Below are 17,443 nucleotides of genomic sequence, written 5' to 3'. Positions count from 1 at the left end.
AGTGACGCGATTCACTAAGGCCTTGAGGCCATTTTTTAACGTACCTGCTCAAAATAGCTCAGAACACCCACAGCGTACGTGTTGCTTTTTTGTCCCCCTGCTAGCGTTCTTAACCTTTACGTACGCTAGCTGATAGAAAAAAAAGCCGAATGTAACATTTGCATGGAGATTTACAATCTCCATGCAAGGCTGTTACAGGCGATCGTACACTAAATAAATACATTTTAATAATAGTGTACATGAGCAGGGGGTCTCAGGACCTGAACCGCATTGGTTTCAGGTCCGAGGACCCCCTACTTCAGGAGATACAGCCCCGTTATGGGGTGCCGGTATCCCCAGCACTTTAAAGCTCCCGCATCACGTGACCGGGATATTAAAATTCTGCAGGGGATACCGGCACCCAATAAAGGGGCCTGTATCTCCTGAAGTAGGGGGTCCCCGAGGCTGAAACCAATGCGATTCAGCTCAGGAGACCCCTTGCACATCTACACTAGTATTAAAACACACATAACAATAAATAATAATTCATTACCGTAGCGGCTATCCGCTATGGTAATGAAGCTGCTTTAATGTATTTGTAATAATAGTGTGCAGGAGCAGGGGGTCCCCTGAGCTGTAGCGCATTGATTTCTGCCTCAGAGACCCCCTACTTCCTGAGTTACAGGCCCCGGTATGGGGCATCGGGTGCCAGTGCCGCCACCATCTTTATAGCGTCCAAGACGCGACGTGGGCTCTATAAAGATGGTGTCCACACTGGCACCGATGCCCCAAACCGGGGCCTGTAACTCGGGAAGCAGGGGGTCTCTGAGGCAGAAATCAATGCGTTCAGCTCAGGGGACCCCCTGCTCCCGCACACTATTATTAAAATTAACATTAATGCAGCTTCATTACCTTAGCGGATAGCCGCTAAGGCAATGAAGGGGTTAAGGCACATTAGCATGTTTATTGGGGACAATTGCCCCCAATAAACAACACACATCCCCCCCGCCCCCTAACACATACAGTACTGTAATGGGCAAAATTACTATTATCCACATATGGATAATGATGCATTTGCCCATTTTAAATACATATAAATTACAATAAATACAGTCAATATATATGACACTTACCTTTTACAGGCAAACACGATGAAGGCCGTCTTCATCCTCATCTTCATCCTGCCCATGCCCCTCTGGTGCTGCAAAACATGCACAATAATCACAATAGCCAATGTAATGTCCCCTAACCCCTTAATCACTATAGCGGTTATTAACCGCTACAGTCATTAAGGGGTTTACCCATGCTCACCCACCACTCGGGAGGCCTACATACCCTCCCCCACTAACCCCCACCCCATGAGGCCTTACCACCCTCACCCACTACCCAGCCGGGGAGCCTACCCACATACCCTTGGGGCCAATACCCCCTCCCCCCACCCGTAGTACCCACAATAAAAACAATACACTGTATGTATTTAATGTATAGGTCCGGTTTATTTATTTTACATTCAGGGTTTGTTCCTTTGGTCTGCGTGAGACCTCTGGAGACCACCTGAGGTATCCTCGGGTATCTCACGGGTATCAGGCTGCGTGGTCCACGGGTGACACCTGCGGGGAATAACCGGTGGCCCCACATCCGTGGGGGCACCGCGGACCCGTAGTGTGTGGGGAAGAACCGGTGGCCCCACATCCGTGGGGGCACCGCGGACACGTAGTGAGAACCCGTGGGTCCCCAGACCCCCGTGGGAACCACCCGAGGCCCCTCAGACACCTGTGGGTCTGACCCGGGGCTCCCAGACTTCTGCAGGCCTACCGTGGGGACCCAATTGTGGCCCACGGTGATCCGCGGAGACCACTTGGTGGGCCATGATGCCTGCCGGGACCCACCAACAGGCCTCCAGAACCTGTGTGAAACAAGTTGCTGGTAACCTGTAGGTCTGTGAGGTGACCTGTTGGGCCCACCGGGGACTCGCGTGGGCCTGGGGTATGAACCCTGTATGTAAAAGAATAAATCATGTATTTATGGGGGGGCACAGTGGGTGGGTTATGTATTTAATAAATAGAATTATGTTAATTGTGGGGCTGTGTATTGTTTTTATTGTGGGTACTGGGGGTGGAGGGAGGGGGTATTGGCCCCAAGGGTATGTGGGTAGGCCCCCCGGCTGGGCAGTGGGTGAGGGTGGTTAGGCCTCACGGGGTGGGGGGCTAGTGGGGGAGGGTATGTAGGCCTCCCGAGTGGTGGGTGAGCATGGGTAAACCCCTTAATGACTGTAGCGGTTAATAACCGCTATGGTGATTAAGGGGTTAGGGGACATTACATTGGCTATTGTGATTATTGTGCATGTTTTGCAGCACCAGAGGGGCATGGGCAGGATGAAGATGAGGATGAAGACGGCCTTCATCGTGGGTGCCTGTAAAAGGTAAGTGTAATATGTTTTTACTGTATTTATTGAAGTTTATATGTATTTAAAATGGCAAATGCATTATTATCCATATGTGGATTATAGTAATTTTGCCCATTACTGTATAGTATGTGTTAGGAGGGTGTATTTAGTTATAAATATTGTTTATTATTTTTGTAGGTGCAACATTGGTACCGCAGGACCGCGGGTACCCCGGGACTCCCGCGGGGACCCCGGGACGGCCGCGGGGTCAGCCGGGGACACCCGCGCGACCCCCGGGCTCCCTTGGGGACCCCCGCGGGGTCAGCCGGGGACAACCGCCGGCCTGTTGTATGGGTGTTGCACATGCAAAGATGAAAAGCAATAATTTTTTCTATGTCCAGCTTTTTTTGCGTCTACTCTGACCTGACGTGTTCTGATCAATGCAACTTTCGCGTACGCTAAGGTTGCGTTGCTTAGTGCATCCCGCTTAAGGGCAGAATTTAACGCAAACAGGGTTACGAACGAGCAAAGTTGGACTTAGAAAAAATTCCGGAAAAAAGTCATTTTTAGAGCGAAAAGTGCCTGTTTGCGTTGCTTAGTGCATCGTGTTGAGCGCGAAAGCACGTTCTAAGAGCACTTTGCGCTCTAAAAGTGACTTAACAGAGCTTAGTGCATAACCCCCTATGACTTAGATGGCCCTATCAGGTGAATGGTCTGGAGACAAAAAGGCTATTTCTGTTCTAAGTTGCCTGAATAGGGTCCGTGAGGTCGGCAGCCATCAGGGCGGTGTAAGAGTACCAAAAAGGGAAGAACCCAGAGTACTACTAGCCAGTAGCCCGAATATGGAACTAAGACTTTTTGTGATGTACTAAAATCGTGTATGCGTATCGAGATGGTGCTTTGCTAACCTGGGGTACAACCTACTCTTGGTAGACTGCAAATCTATGTGCTGTGAGGAACCCCAAGGAACGGATTCCTGCCGGAATTGCGGTCATTGCGTGTCTGTGAAGGAACTGTGCCGAGAATGGGAACTGCGTGGGAGGCTTGCAAAAAGTCTGTAAGTATTGTTGCAGAGTCCTGCAATGGTTTGGCCAAAAGCCAGAACCCCACCCAAGCGTTAGGACTAAACCAGATAGGAATCAGAGTCATGCCCCATCCATGTTACCTAGTGTCCCTCCTCTAATCTCCACCAGAGGGAGGGAACACGCCGACAGAAAATGCCTAAAGACTTTGGAGAATAAGGGAGGTACCGGATGTGGGGGACGGCACCCTCAGTTCTTCAGAGCCTGGCGTGTGAAAGGAGTGAGCAGCCCCTTGCTCTTGTGCCCGTGTTTGGAGATATGGAAATTGACCCTGATCAGCTACCAGAGGACTTCTGGTTGTGAAGGTGGAAGGGAAGAAGTACTATCGATGCCTCTGTCCCAAGTGTGACTTCCCAGGTGGCGACCTGGTTTGGGGAGCCCAGTGTGCTCGCTGCGGAGTACCATTCCTGAAGCCCACGCTGTTGAGGGTTACGGAGTTTGCCCAGAAAGATGTGACTGACCCCAATATTTGGGCAGTCGATACTGCTGCTAAAGCAACTACCTCAAGTATGCAGGCTTCGGAGGGCCAGTGCGCCCGAGATGAGGCCCAAAGGGATCCGAGTGTCTCGATGACCACAGAGCAAGCTGAAATGGAACCAGACCCGGTCCCCGCAGAGGAGCCAGAGACAGTTGGTGAACCGGAGCCAGTCCACGAGATGTCGGGTAAGGTAACTGCCTGGGGTGATGAGGCACCATTGTTCTCAGAGGCACAGGAACCTGGAGAGGCCTTGCCTATTGCCACTGTGGATGCGGAAATAATCCGGTGCCTTTCACCTGCGGATGTATCCCTACCCTCGTCCTGCACCAGTAGCTGCCTATTTTCGGTGGTGTTTGTTGATTATGACAGACGAGATTGGAGACGGACCGAATGGTGTCAGCGACTGTGCATGACAGCTGATTCCCTTACCGATGACTGCGACTGTGAGACCTGAGAGGCGGATGAGCCCACCTTTCGTGGAAGTGTCCTGAAGCCTACCCAGAGACTCTCTGGTAACGATGGAGGTAGCTTCCGGCCCTGATGACCATATGGTGGAAGCAAGTCAAGATACAGATTCTACCTCTACGCAGCGACCGGATGTCGACACCCTTCCAGTGAAGGATCTGGGGGAGCGCCAGGATCCTGTGTAACTTGTCGGAGAGGACATCCTGCTGATAGCGACTGCTGGGGCGGATGAGATGTTTCGATACCCGCTCCAGTGAGTACCGCTTCCCCTTGTGTACGAGAACTGCAATTATCCACTCTATGTATGAGCGCAGGGCTCAACAGAAAGCAAACGAGATGGCCAACAAGGACAATAGGCCTCTGGTGTGTCTGGATGTTCCCACCCCTGCTTTTCTGGCTCAGTACAAGACTATTTGCAAGGACAGACACCTCGGCCAAAATCGATTACTGCACAGCCGATAGTGAGTATAACCCTAGTGTCGGGTCCCGGGGATGTAACCATTCAAGGCCCCTTTACCAATGACCATTTTGACTGGTCTTCGGGTGTCTTGTCGCCCTTCTTTTGCTGGGACTTCTAACCAGGGAACCCCTACTATCCGAGTGACTCAGGGTGGGTTACCGCCTGGGGAAGCTGATCGAACCACAAGAGAATGATACTTCAAAAAGAGGAGCCTGCGGGCCTCTAAGACTCTTGTCCCATCATCAGACTGGAAGGACTGGTCTTATGCGAATGAAATGTTGATCGATGATAAATGTGTAGAAGATGATGTGTGCAGTGTAAATAGTGGTGTTAGTCATTATGCCGTGTCTGTCACATCTGATGTTTCCACATCCACAAACACTACCTCACACACAGGGTATGCTGTAACAGGACCAGCTGGGTCTTTACCATGGTGGCACCCAGGGTTTCAGGGATATGTACCCTTTATGGACCGCACAAGGTTCTTACTCGAAACCGAGACCATAGGGGATGATTGGTGGACTAAAGGAGTGATTAGTCCTGATGAGGCTGCCCGAGAAATGAGGAGAAGGGAAGCAGATATCATTTAGGGTGTTATTCAGTCTACGGATAATGTCTCTGATAATGATGTGCCCCCGGTTCAAGAACCATTGTACTGGATTCAGCCAGGTCAGGCTGATAGTCGCCAGCTCACTAAGATTAGCTGAGCGGCATATAGTGCAAAGGTACCGGAACTCTCATGGGTTTGAGTACCTGTATGTCCCTGAGCCACTGATGAGGGAGATTGAAGCTAACCGGGAACAGTGGTTAGTAGAAGCTGTAAGGGCTTACGTGCTAGAGCACAGCCGCAGTACTTTCCATAATATGCAAGAAAGAATATCGTATTTAGTGCAGGTCTGGAAAGTAGGCCGATTGGTGTACATGGATAGGGTGGTGTACATTTCAAAAAGAACCCCAAAACGAGTGTATTCTATTACAGTCACTGTCGCCTCAGGAGCTAGTGAGAAAACCTGACTCAGAGCACTACTATTGATAAGAAGGTTGGGAGGGACCTAGTTCTGCAACACAGCAATTTGATTGTTGTATTCAAATATAAGCCTTATAACGATATTCATTGAAATGTATTATTATGCATATTGAAATGTGATCAACCATTGTGTGAAAAATGTTATCTTGTAAATGTTCAGGTTTTCTTTAACGATGGTACTCGAAAATTTAGGACCCAAGCGGGATTGGTGGGAATCCACCATAGGGAGAATGTTTCCAGGTCACCTGATGGCTACTATTCTGCCCTTGGGCTGGCAGTAAACCCTGGTACAATCAGATTTCCAGTAGTTGGTATGGGGTTTTCCCACTTCCCTTTGGTACTGCACTTGAGTGACAGCAGGGGGTGGTACATCATGTTGTAGCTGGGACAGCGGGGTGCCCGCCTCCTGGCTGTACTTAAGGGCAGGACGCCCCAAAGTTAAGAGTGTCCTTCCCCTCTGAGGAAGGCAGGTCACACAACTAAGAACCTGAGATTGGGTCCTTCCCATGTGCTCTTCCCTCCGGGGGAGAGAGAGTGTGGACAATACCTCTGCCTCCGCTAGGGATGTGAGGAAGAGCTAGGATGGCTGCGGGTGCCCTTGGCCTGTAGTGACGGTCCAGGGACCATCGTTCAGTGAGAGCTGAGAGTACTGAATAGGGCAATTGTGTGCTCATTTGAATGTCATTTCCCAGAATCCCTTGCTGCAGTGGAAGCAATGTATGCTGGGGATAATGGTGAAAAGCAGGGTCTCCAGCTGAGTCAGCACAACCAACCTCACACTGATGATACCCATCAAGGTTGAAACATGTCTGTGAGTGGGTTTACTGGCTTTGCATCTCACCCCAGCCTATGCTTAAAAGCTGTGTTTAAAGCAGCATGCATTGGCTTAAGGGTTGCTCATGTGATATGAGCTTGAGACAAAAGGTGGCACTGTGTGCTCATTTGCATGTCATTTCCCAGAATCCCTTGCTGCAGTGGAAGTGCTGTGTGCTGGGTGATAATGGTGAAAGGCGGGGTTGCAGACCTGCCTAAGACATGCAAAGGAGCATACAGTATATTTACATTTGCTATATGCTTTGCTGTGGAGGGTTTTTGTCACTTTTTTTACTCACCATAACTTAACTCAGAATATATATACTGTATATATATTCAGTGATTTTTTCTGCGCAAAAGGGTGGGGATACAGTGGTCCTCTATAACACAAAAGAAAAAAATATATATGGAAGCGCAGTTAAAGGGGCACTGGTATGAAAATACCTCTATATTAAATTGTGTCAATATAATCACAAACAATAACAACAATTGTCAAATTAAACTCAAAAAATATATTAATATAAAAAACAAGTGGAAGTGGGTGCAGTACTGAAAGGCGATCAAAGCAAGTTCCTGCTAATTGAATGTCAGAGGGGTTACATCAGGATTCTCCTGACGAAGCCATTCATTGGTGAAACGCGTAGGAGGAGGAGCCAAGGGTCTGTGCTCTCATTTGGTGCAGTGGAGTGGAACTACCAGCACTGTAACGTGCGTCTGCGAGGGCGGCACCTGCCATCGGCTTGTTTGCCTGCTAATTTGACATCACTACTTCGTAGTAGGATCGCACAGCCCAGAGACAACCGGGAAGGGTTATTGCGTCACATCAGGAAGTGACGTCACACCCGGAAACCCGGCGGGCTTTGCAGAGTCAGCATCTTACCATCGTGACCGGAGAGGCTGTTGATTTGGGAGAACCATCAGGCCCCCACTAGACATCGGCGGAGGTTGGGTGAGCACACTGAGCATTGGCTCAACCCACGGGCACCCCCCTCAACAACATATCCCCTTACGTTTTACGTATTCATCTGGGGCCACTTCCCTGGTCACAAGACTTTGATCGCAAGCCAGGTGATATCCTGATGTAACCCCTCTGACATTCAATTAGCAGGAACTTGCCTTGATCGCCTTTCAGTACTGCACCCACTTCCACTTGTTTTTTATATTAATACTGTATATTTTTTGAGTTTAATTTGACAATTGTTGTTATTGTTTGTGATTATATTGACACAATTTAATATAAAGGTGTTTTCTTACCAGTACCCCTTTGACTGCGCTTCCATATATATTTTTTTCTTTTGTATTACCAATCTTTTCAAGGACTGGGGTTCCTTGTTTAGGAAGCTGTGTTATCATTTGGGTTTTGGTTTTTCAACACATTTACCCTTTTGTTGCCAGACCCTACATGCTCCAGATTGGTTCATGTCACATTATATATTGTATATTTATTTGAATTATCTTATAAGAGTTAGTCCATTATTTTAAGTTGTATTTCTATTTGGCGCACCCACAATTCTTTGTTTCTTTTTTCTTTTGGTCCTCTGTAACGCCTGTATGCCCGCAGACCTGACCAGTCCCCAGTACTGAGGTGGGTAAAGGTATACCACGCACCCACAGCAGTGAGGGCGTGCCCGGAGTGTGGTAGTAGCGTTGCCGGGCCTGGTGAGTAAGGGTTAACGTTATACTTGCTGAGTCCGAGGCGCCAGAGGTCAGAAGGTATTGTCCAAGAGCCAGAGTCCAGGGATTGGAGAGAGCAGCGTAGTGATGTCCGAAAGCCAGGATTCAAGGGCAGGAGAAGGCAGCGTAGTCAAAGTCCAAAGCAGAGTTCAAGTTCAAACCAAGGGAATCCAAACAAGGGCAGGGACAGGAACCAGAGCTGAAATAGACAAGGGAGCTGAGCATAGACACTGCACACACAGGAGCTACAGGAAAGCTATGCAGAGCAAGGAAAGAGAGGACAGACTGGGGTTATAAAGGAGGGAGGACAAATAGCAGGAAGGGGTGGAGCAGGGGTTTGTCTGGGAGCTTGCAGGAATAGGTGTGTGAGAGCAGAGGAGGAGACAGGGAGGTAATCTAGGGTATCGGCCTGTAAGCTCCGGGGGGCGGAGCCAGTACCTGGGGAGGGTTGGTAAGTAGAGTGGGTGTGCGCGCCCTCTGTAACACAGTCACGCTCGCGCGGCGTGCGAGTACCAGAGCGTGGGGGAAGCATCTCGGAGGAGGTGCTCGGCTGGAGGGTATGAGAGGGGGAAGGAGCGGAGGAACCAGGTAAGGAGACGGAGGTACGCCGAGGGGCGTGAGTCCCCTGACGGGAGACCAGGGACCGGGAACGCGCGCGCACAGTGAGGGGACCGCGCAGACCGCGAACCGGAGCGTGCCGACCACGCCGCGAGTGAATGAGGCAGAGATCGGGAAGGCAAGGAATGGGAAGGGTTAGCCAGAGGAACCAAGGTGACGGGGACACACTGGGAAGAGAGAGTCCCCCGATCCGTTACATCCTCAAACAATCTTTTTGTGAGAAGCTATTAACACAGGAGCCGTCTGCTCATGTGCGACCTCTCGCGCATGCGCAGATGGCTACTGTGTTAATAGCGTACACAGAAGCCTTATGAAAATGGTAGGGATGCAGCATATCTCTATGTACCCCCAGAAAGAAAGCCCTGTATGTATATATATATATATATATATATATATATATATATATATATATATATATATATATATATATTAAAACAGTGTTCGACAAACCTATACATTTGCTCGCCCCGGGCGAGTGGATTTAACCCCCGGGCGAGTAAATATTGGCCCAAGCAGCACATGTTTGGTACTAGGTGGCGAGTAGATTTTTTTGTGTGGCGAGTAGATTTTTTGGTGATTTGTCAACCACTGTATATATATATATATATATATATATTTTTTTTTATATATATATATATATATATCCAAACAAGAGTGACCTAGGCGCAAGTAAAAACAAGAAAAACAAACATAGGGTAATACGTTCAAACAATTGGTCTACTGGGGGGTACGATATGCACTTACAGCAGGTAGAATAAAATCAGGCCTTGTATCCACTCTGGGATCAGGAACAATGAATGAAGATCTGGAACAGCCAGCAGCAACTCATCTACAGGAATCGTATCCTCGTGTGAAGCATCACATATAGAAAGAGAAGTGGGACACATACATAGTGTAACACAGTTTATTTTAAAAATTTAATAAAAAAGACAATAGGTAAAATACTCACACTTTGTGAGTTTGGGTAAAAGCGTTTGAGAATTTAGAGCTTCTCACACTCATCAAGGGTGGGTATACACAGACTCTATTGATTCCTTATAAAATGTCCTTGTAACCACATGCGGTGTTGTGGCCAACTTCCAAGGGTATGGAGTCACTTTATGGGGCACTCCTAATAATATCCAGAGCCTCTGAGGATGGGGTACTTGCTCCGTTGTTGCGAGACCCGTAGTAAAGGGCCGTGTGTTTCTTTAGCTGCACCTAATGTGCAAGTAGTACTCACGCTACTTCTGGGGTACAGTGTGATGTTTTTCCCCATTAGTTAGTGTCCGCCTCGATAGTCTGTGGACCTCCCCGCTTCTCTGACTGCTCCGGATCTCCGTGGCCGTCCGCCTGCACGCAGCGGCGTGGTGACGTCACGTCGTCTCGCGAGATTCTGGATCCAAATCTCCCGCTCGCTGTGTTGATCTCCGTCCCACACCTACTCGTTGGAAACATGTACCATGCCGGTACACCGATACAGATCACTGCCAGACAACTGAATATTGCTGGCTATTCTCCCAATTGTCCTGTGCTCACTCTCAGTAGTTCCAAACCACGCCCTACGCGTTTCTCCTTTCGGCTTCGTCAGGGGCTGATCTAACTATGTGTCCCTATTCCTGTGTAGATATACCCTCCTCCATTACATGATTGGCTATCTAGTTGATTAGAAAATTACAAAAAGCACCTCTCAATTGGAATTGTTATTTCCATTCTCAGTAGAAAGTATTCTATAGGGGTTTTAATTCAAATACTAATGTTAGTAATTTAGATGCATTTTTGGTGTGTTACCAACTGCTGAATAAAGTAAATATTGCATCATTATACAGTATATACATTCACTTTCATTATAATTATACATATACATAAACATCTGAGTTAGAATTTAATAATAAGGAGCAATAGATATTGAGTATATTTAATTAACCATTTATGTCCTTCAATTTAGACAGAACTCACTATAGTTAAGTATTTTTTAGAAATACCTTCATTGTAGAGGCTATAATTATAAACCATATTACGTTCTCATACTTTATGCAGGACAATTTTGTATAAGTATTTATAAATGGGATATAGTATTCCACTTATTTCCAATATGTTACTCATAGGGGGATGGTGTAAATTTAAACCTCGTTACTTCAATTGTGACCACTGTACATTGATAATGGCATTTCAAAATAGGATAATATAAACGTACGTTCATTCATTAATTAGATACCTTTGGGATACTTTATTTAGGCCTAATGTATTTGATTAAGACCAAACTGTAATACAACGGTATTTTTTGGATATATATTGACATAATGATAACATATGTATTATATTCGAATCTACAAATGGTTGCATATTTGCCAACTGGTAATAGGCACTTATTTCTTACATTGCATATTTAATGGTGATATTGTATTCAGGGCAATTGCATATATAAATATATCTTACTAATACATAAAAACCTTACACACAAGCTAGAACATAATTTTCCCAAAAGTTGTTTAACCACATCTTTATAGTTGTATGATTGCATAGCATAATCTTATATTTGGGAGTGGGATGATTTTATCATACTATAATCCACTTTGTTTTTTACTGATTTGGAGCTGAACTCAATGTAAGACATATATTTTAACACAGATATTATCTAACACAGGTTATGTTTAACACAGATAATGTTTAATCTCTTAAAAAAGATCCCAGGTCTATGTCAATATTGAGACCTAGCGGAGTAAGTGTTTTAAGGGCATAGATCCAGTATGTTTCCTGTCTTGATATCTTGTTCACAGGATTACCCCCTCTCCAGCTAGGTCTAATTTTTTCAATACCTACAAATTTTAGACCCTTAGGGTCCTGGCCATGGAATTCTTTAAAGTGTTTTGACACACTATGTTGTTGTAAACCTTTTTCTATGTTTCTTACATGTTCCGCTATGCGGATTTTCAGTTTTCTCGTAGTTCTCCCAATATATTGTTTGTTGCAAGGGCATTGCAACAAATAAACTACAAAGCTTGAGTTACAATCGATCATGTCTTTTATATCATAAGTGTCATTTGTGACTTCTGACTTAATCGATTTGTAACTCTTTGTTGAATTTGGATGAAGTTTGCAACCTTTACACATTTGACATTTGAAAAACCCTGTCGTTATAGTGACAGGTTTCACATTGTCCTTTTTTAGACAACTGGGGGCTATTCTTTGCTTTAAATTGCTTGCCCTAGTAAAGATAATCTCTGGTTTGGATGGTAAAATCTGCTGTAACATAGGGTCTTTATGTAGAATGCCCCAATGTTTATGAACAATCCTCCTAATATCACTAGCAGAATTACTATACCTCGTCACAAATGGGATTGATGTTTTACCCTCTTCTCCCCTCTTTGTAACTCTATTTTTTATAATGTATCAGTTCTGCCCTATCCATCAAAGAGACTTTTCTATATGCATCCTCTACTGTGTCTTTTTTGTAGTTTCTCTCATCAAACTTAACCATTAGATCTTTCGCCTGTTCGTCAAATACATGCTTTTTTGAGCAATTACGTCTAATTCTTTGCATTTGACCCAATGGGATGTTATTTATCCATTTTTCAGAATGTCCGCTATTACCCAATAAAAAGTTATTAGTGTCAACACTTTTAATATATGTTTTCGTTTCAATCTGTCCATCTTCTATATAAATAAGCAGATCTAGGAATTCGATCTGTTTGTTACTGTACTTAGTTGTGAACTTCAGATTGTATGGATTATTATTTAATCCAGCTAGAAACTTCTCCAAAAGATCTATGCTACCCTCCCAAATCAGGAGGATATCATCTATATACCGATGCCATGATACCAAGTTTGCGCCAAACTCGTGATTGGACCAAATATACTGGTCCTCCCACATACCCATAAAGATATTTGCATAATTTGGCGCAAACTTGGTACCCATGGCAGTACCCCTCACCTGTAGATAGAACTTATCATCATTCCAGATGTAGTTGTGACTCAAGATGAAACCAATGCAGTCTACAATGAAATCTACTTGTGTTGATTCCAGAATTTTACTGTTCGTCAAATTATCTCTAACAGCAGTGCACCCTTGTAGATGGTCAATTACTGTATAGAGCGATCACACATCACATGTTACTAAAACATAACTATCCTTCCATTCAATATCCTGTAAGATGTTGAGAACCTGAATTGTGTCCTTTAGATATGATTTCAACTTACTTACAGGTTCCTTTAGGAAGTGGTCAATATAACCAGATAGATTCGATGTGAGGGCCTTAATTCCCGACACTATGGGACGACCTGGTGGGTGGATGGGATCCTTGTGGAGCTTTGGCAAGTAATAGAATATGGGGATTCTGGGAGATTCTATATACAAAAATTCCCACTCACTTTTGTTTAGTATACCATCTTTAAGACCTCTATTTAGTAATCCTAACAGTTCTATCTGGAACCTCTCAGTAGGGTTACTTTCCAATGGTTTGTATGTTACCGTATCTCCCAAAAGTCTTAACGACTCCAGATCATAATCCTTTCTATTGAGGATCACCACCCCTCCCCCCTTATCTGCAGTTTTAATTACAATATCATCTCTTCCCATTAGTTCTTGGACCGCATCTAGTTCCCTTTTGGTCATATTCTTAGGGAAATTTTGTTTTTTCCTTCCTTCTAGTTTCTCCATATCCTCCTGCACTAATTTGCTGAATGTATCAATATGTCCTCCCCTTAGGTAGCTAGGGTAGAACAGTGATTTCTTTTTACATGCAGTATGTATAAATCTTTCATTACTTGTGGTGTTTTCGTTTCTAACTTCTTGTGTCACATTTTGTTTCATAAAGTACTTTTTTAATGTCAGATTCCTTGCAAATTTGCTAATGTCGATGTATGTGTTGAAAACATTTATTCTACTACTAGGGGCAAATGCCATACCTTTGCCCAGTACAGACTTTTGTTCTGTTGTTAAGTCAACATCACTCAAGTTGAAAATGCCTAACTTATGGGTATCTACAGTGTTGGTTTTTTTGGTGGCTTTAACCCCTCCTCTAGTCCCTCTTTTAGTGGACTTTCTATTTTCCTTTTGCGGGGTGACGATGTTTTGTGCATCGTCTGGGGTTGTGTCTTTTCCCCCCCCGCTCCCCCTCCTGGTTTGTCTTTTTCCTGTCTCCTCTCTAAAAAAGACCTGGATTCTGCGGATGTTGTTGGTTTTTCTGCTTCTTCAAACACCTCCTCTATATCCTCGTCTTTACGTGTATGGTTCTGTGGGGCTTGTTTTTTATAGTTCCCTTTCCAACTTTGTTTCCTGGGTCTATATTCCCCAGAGCCTCGTCTATCTCTATCATGCCAGTATCTACCCCTATTATCTCCCCAATGGTGGTAATCTTTTTTATAATGATAATTAGATTTTGGGGCATAGTATTGGCTATTGCTCACATTTTGATGGCCTGTTTGGTTTTGTGGGGCTTTATTGTCTTTAGATTCAACAATGGGCTCTTTTTTATTTTGTTTCCATGTTCTATAGCAATTATTTTGATAATCCTCCTTATCCCTCCTTGCTTTTCTCTGTTTACGTAATTTTGTATCTCTTTCATTTTTATCAACCCTCAATTTAACTTTCTTCTCTATTTCCTTATATTTCGAATCATGATTAATTAGATCTAGTTTATTTTCCAGCTTGTGTGTAAGGTTTTTATGTATTAGTAAGATATATTTATATATGCAATTGCCCTGAATACAATATCACCATTAAATATGCAATGTAAGAAATAAGTGCCTATTACCAGTTGGCAAATATGCAACCATTTGTAGATTCGAATATAATACATATGTTATCATTATGTCAATATATATCCAAAAAATACCGTTGTATTACAATTTGGTCTTAATCAAATACATTAGGCCTAAATAAAGTATCCCAAAGGTATCTAATTAATGAATGAACGTACGTTTATATTATCCTATTTTGAAATGCCATTATCAATGTACAGTGGTCACAATTGAAGTAACGAGGTTTAAATTTACACCATCCCCCTATGAGTAACATATTGGAAATAAGTGGAATACTATATCCCATTTATAAATACTTATACAAAATTGTCCTGCATAAAGTATGAGAACGTAATATGGTTTATAATTATAGCCTCTACAATGAAGGTATTTCTAAAAAATACTTAACTATAGTGAGTTCTGTCTAAATTGAAGGACATAAATGGTTAATTAAATATACTCAATATCTATTGCTCCTTATTATTAAATTCTAACTCAGATGTTTATGTATATGTATAATTATAATGAAAGTGAATGTATATACTGTATAATGATGCAATATTTACTTTATTCAGCAGTTGGTAACACACCAAAAATGCATCTAAATTACTAACATTAGTATTTGAATTAAAACCCCTATAGAATACTTTCTACTGAGAATGGAAATAACAATTCCAATTGAGAGGTGCTTTTTGTAATTTTCTAATCAACTAGATAGCCAATCACGTAATGGAGGAGGGTATATCTACACAGGAATAGGGACACATAGTTAGATCAGCCCCTGACGAAGCCGAAAGGAGAAACGCGTAGGGCGTGGTTTGGAACTACTGAGAGTGAGCACAGGACAATTGGGAGAATAGCCAGCAATATTCAGTTGTCTGGCAGTGATCTGTATCGGTGTACCGGCATGGTACATGTTTCCAACGAGTAGGTGTGGGACGGAGATCAACACAGCGAGCGGGAGATTTGGATCCAGAATCTCGCGAGACGACGTGACGTCACCACGCCGCTGCGTGCAGGCGGACGGCCACGGAGATCCGGAGCAGTCAGAGAAGCGGGGAGGTCCACAGACTATCGAGGCGGACACTAACTAATGGGGAAAAACATCACACTGTACCCCAGAAGTAGCGTGAGTACTACTTGCACATTAGGTGCAGCTAAAGAAACACACGGCCCTTTACTACGGGTCTCGCAACAACGGAGCAAGTACCCCATCCTCAGAGGCTCTGGATATTATTAGGAGTGCCCCATAAAGTGACTCCATACCCTTGGAAGTTGGCCACAACACCGCATGTGGTTACAAGGACATTTTATAAGGAATCAATAGAGTCTGTGTATACCCACCCTTGATGAGTGTGAGAAGCTCTAAATTCTCAAACGCTTTTACCCAAACTCACAAAGTGTGAGTATTTTACCTATTGTCTTTTTTATTAAATTTTTAAAATAAACTGTGTTACACTATGTATGTGTCCCACTTCTCTTTCTATATGTGATACTTCACACGAGGATACGATTCCTGTAGATGAGTTGCTGCTGGCTGTTCCAGATCTTCATTCATTGTTCCTGATCCCAGAGTGGATACAAGGCCTGATTTTATTCTACCTGCTGTAAGTGCATATCGTACCCCCCAGTAGACCAATTGTTTGAACGTATTACCCTATGTTTGTTTTTCTTGTTTTTACTTGCGCCTAGGTCACTCTTGTTTGGATATCCCTTTTTTACCAGCCCGTGGAGCGGTAGACCTTTTGGCTGCAGACTTAATCAGGGAAAGTTAGATTGTGAGGTAGTATACCCTCCTATATATGTGGTAAATATCATTATTAGTCTGATTGTGATTGCGCTTATTGTAGTTTTCTGTTTTTATATATATATATATATATATAATACAAATGCTTTCTTTGTATTATAGGTACTTGTATACACGTATACAATACAAGCAATCTATTTACATATAGTACTACAGTAAATGTAACGATATAATATTGTATTATATATAGATATAGTTCTATATTTTTTTCCCTAGGAATCTATGCTATATAAAGACATCTAAAACTGGACTTCCAACTGATGGAAAAGAAAGGGAACATGCTATATCTGGTTTTAGCCTTTTATCCTGTAAATATAGCCCTTCAGGTAAACATAATAAACCAGTTTAATCTGATTACGTTATCAGTTGCAAAAGCGTTTGCCATGTTACTGAAATTGTACATCTTGTTTTGTCATTTTTCCCCCATTCTAGTTTGTCCATTACCACTACTCTCAGATGTTAACCTTCTTGGAGAGGACTTACTTATAGAAGATGTTAATGGGGAGAAAGATTGTCAACAACTTTGCACGAGTAATATTCGGTGCCAATTTTTTAGCTACAGACAAGTTCAAGCAGACTGTATTCAAAACAAGTAAGGAAGAGCATATAACTTGTACATTAAAAATATAGTATTGCTTCAGTCACAGAAATCTAAAGTCACTGTTCCCAGAGCTGTTCTACATCTCCCATAAAGAGACCATGCTGCGTTTTTTATGTGGTAACGCATCCGAGTGCAGCCACGGCTCCAGAAACAAGTAGCCATGCTACATTTATATGTATATAATTATTTGTGGGTTTTCTTTAGGTGCAAATGCCACTTGAAGATGTCTTCCAATGGGCTGCCAACTGGCATATTGCATGGAAGAGGAGGCATTTCGGGATTTTCTTTAAGGTTGTGTAAAACAAAAACTATTATTGGTAAGAACAGTCTTT

The 17,443-nt window shown here is 43.7% G+C and overlaps 1 protein-coding gene across 1 annotated transcript in view; it reads left to right on the top strand.

Moving 5' to 3' along the window:
- Positions 1 to 17,443, top strand: part of KLKB1 (kallikrein B1) — an 86,263-nt gene that overhangs the window by 34,391 nt on the left and 34,429 nt on the right. The window contains exons 8-10 of the mRNA XM_075610120.1: positions 16,727 to 16,836; positions 16,943 to 17,102; positions 17,316 to 17,428. Of these exons, the coding sequence (XP_075466235.1) occupies positions 16,727 to 16,836; positions 16,943 to 17,102; positions 17,316 to 17,428 (383 nt within the window). The remainder of the gene's footprint in view (positions 1 to 16,726; positions 16,837 to 16,942; positions 17,103 to 17,315; positions 17,429 to 17,443) is intronic.

Source organism: Ascaphus truei, chromosome 1, assembly GCF_040206685.1.
Source record: "Ascaphus truei isolate aAscTru1 chromosome 1, aAscTru1.hap1, whole genome shotgun sequence".
Lineage (NCBI taxonomy): Eukaryota > Metazoa > Chordata > Amphibia > Anura > Ascaphidae > Ascaphus > Ascaphus truei.
Note: the sequence above shows the minus strand (reverse complement) of the source record. Positions and strands in the feature narration are given on the sequence as shown.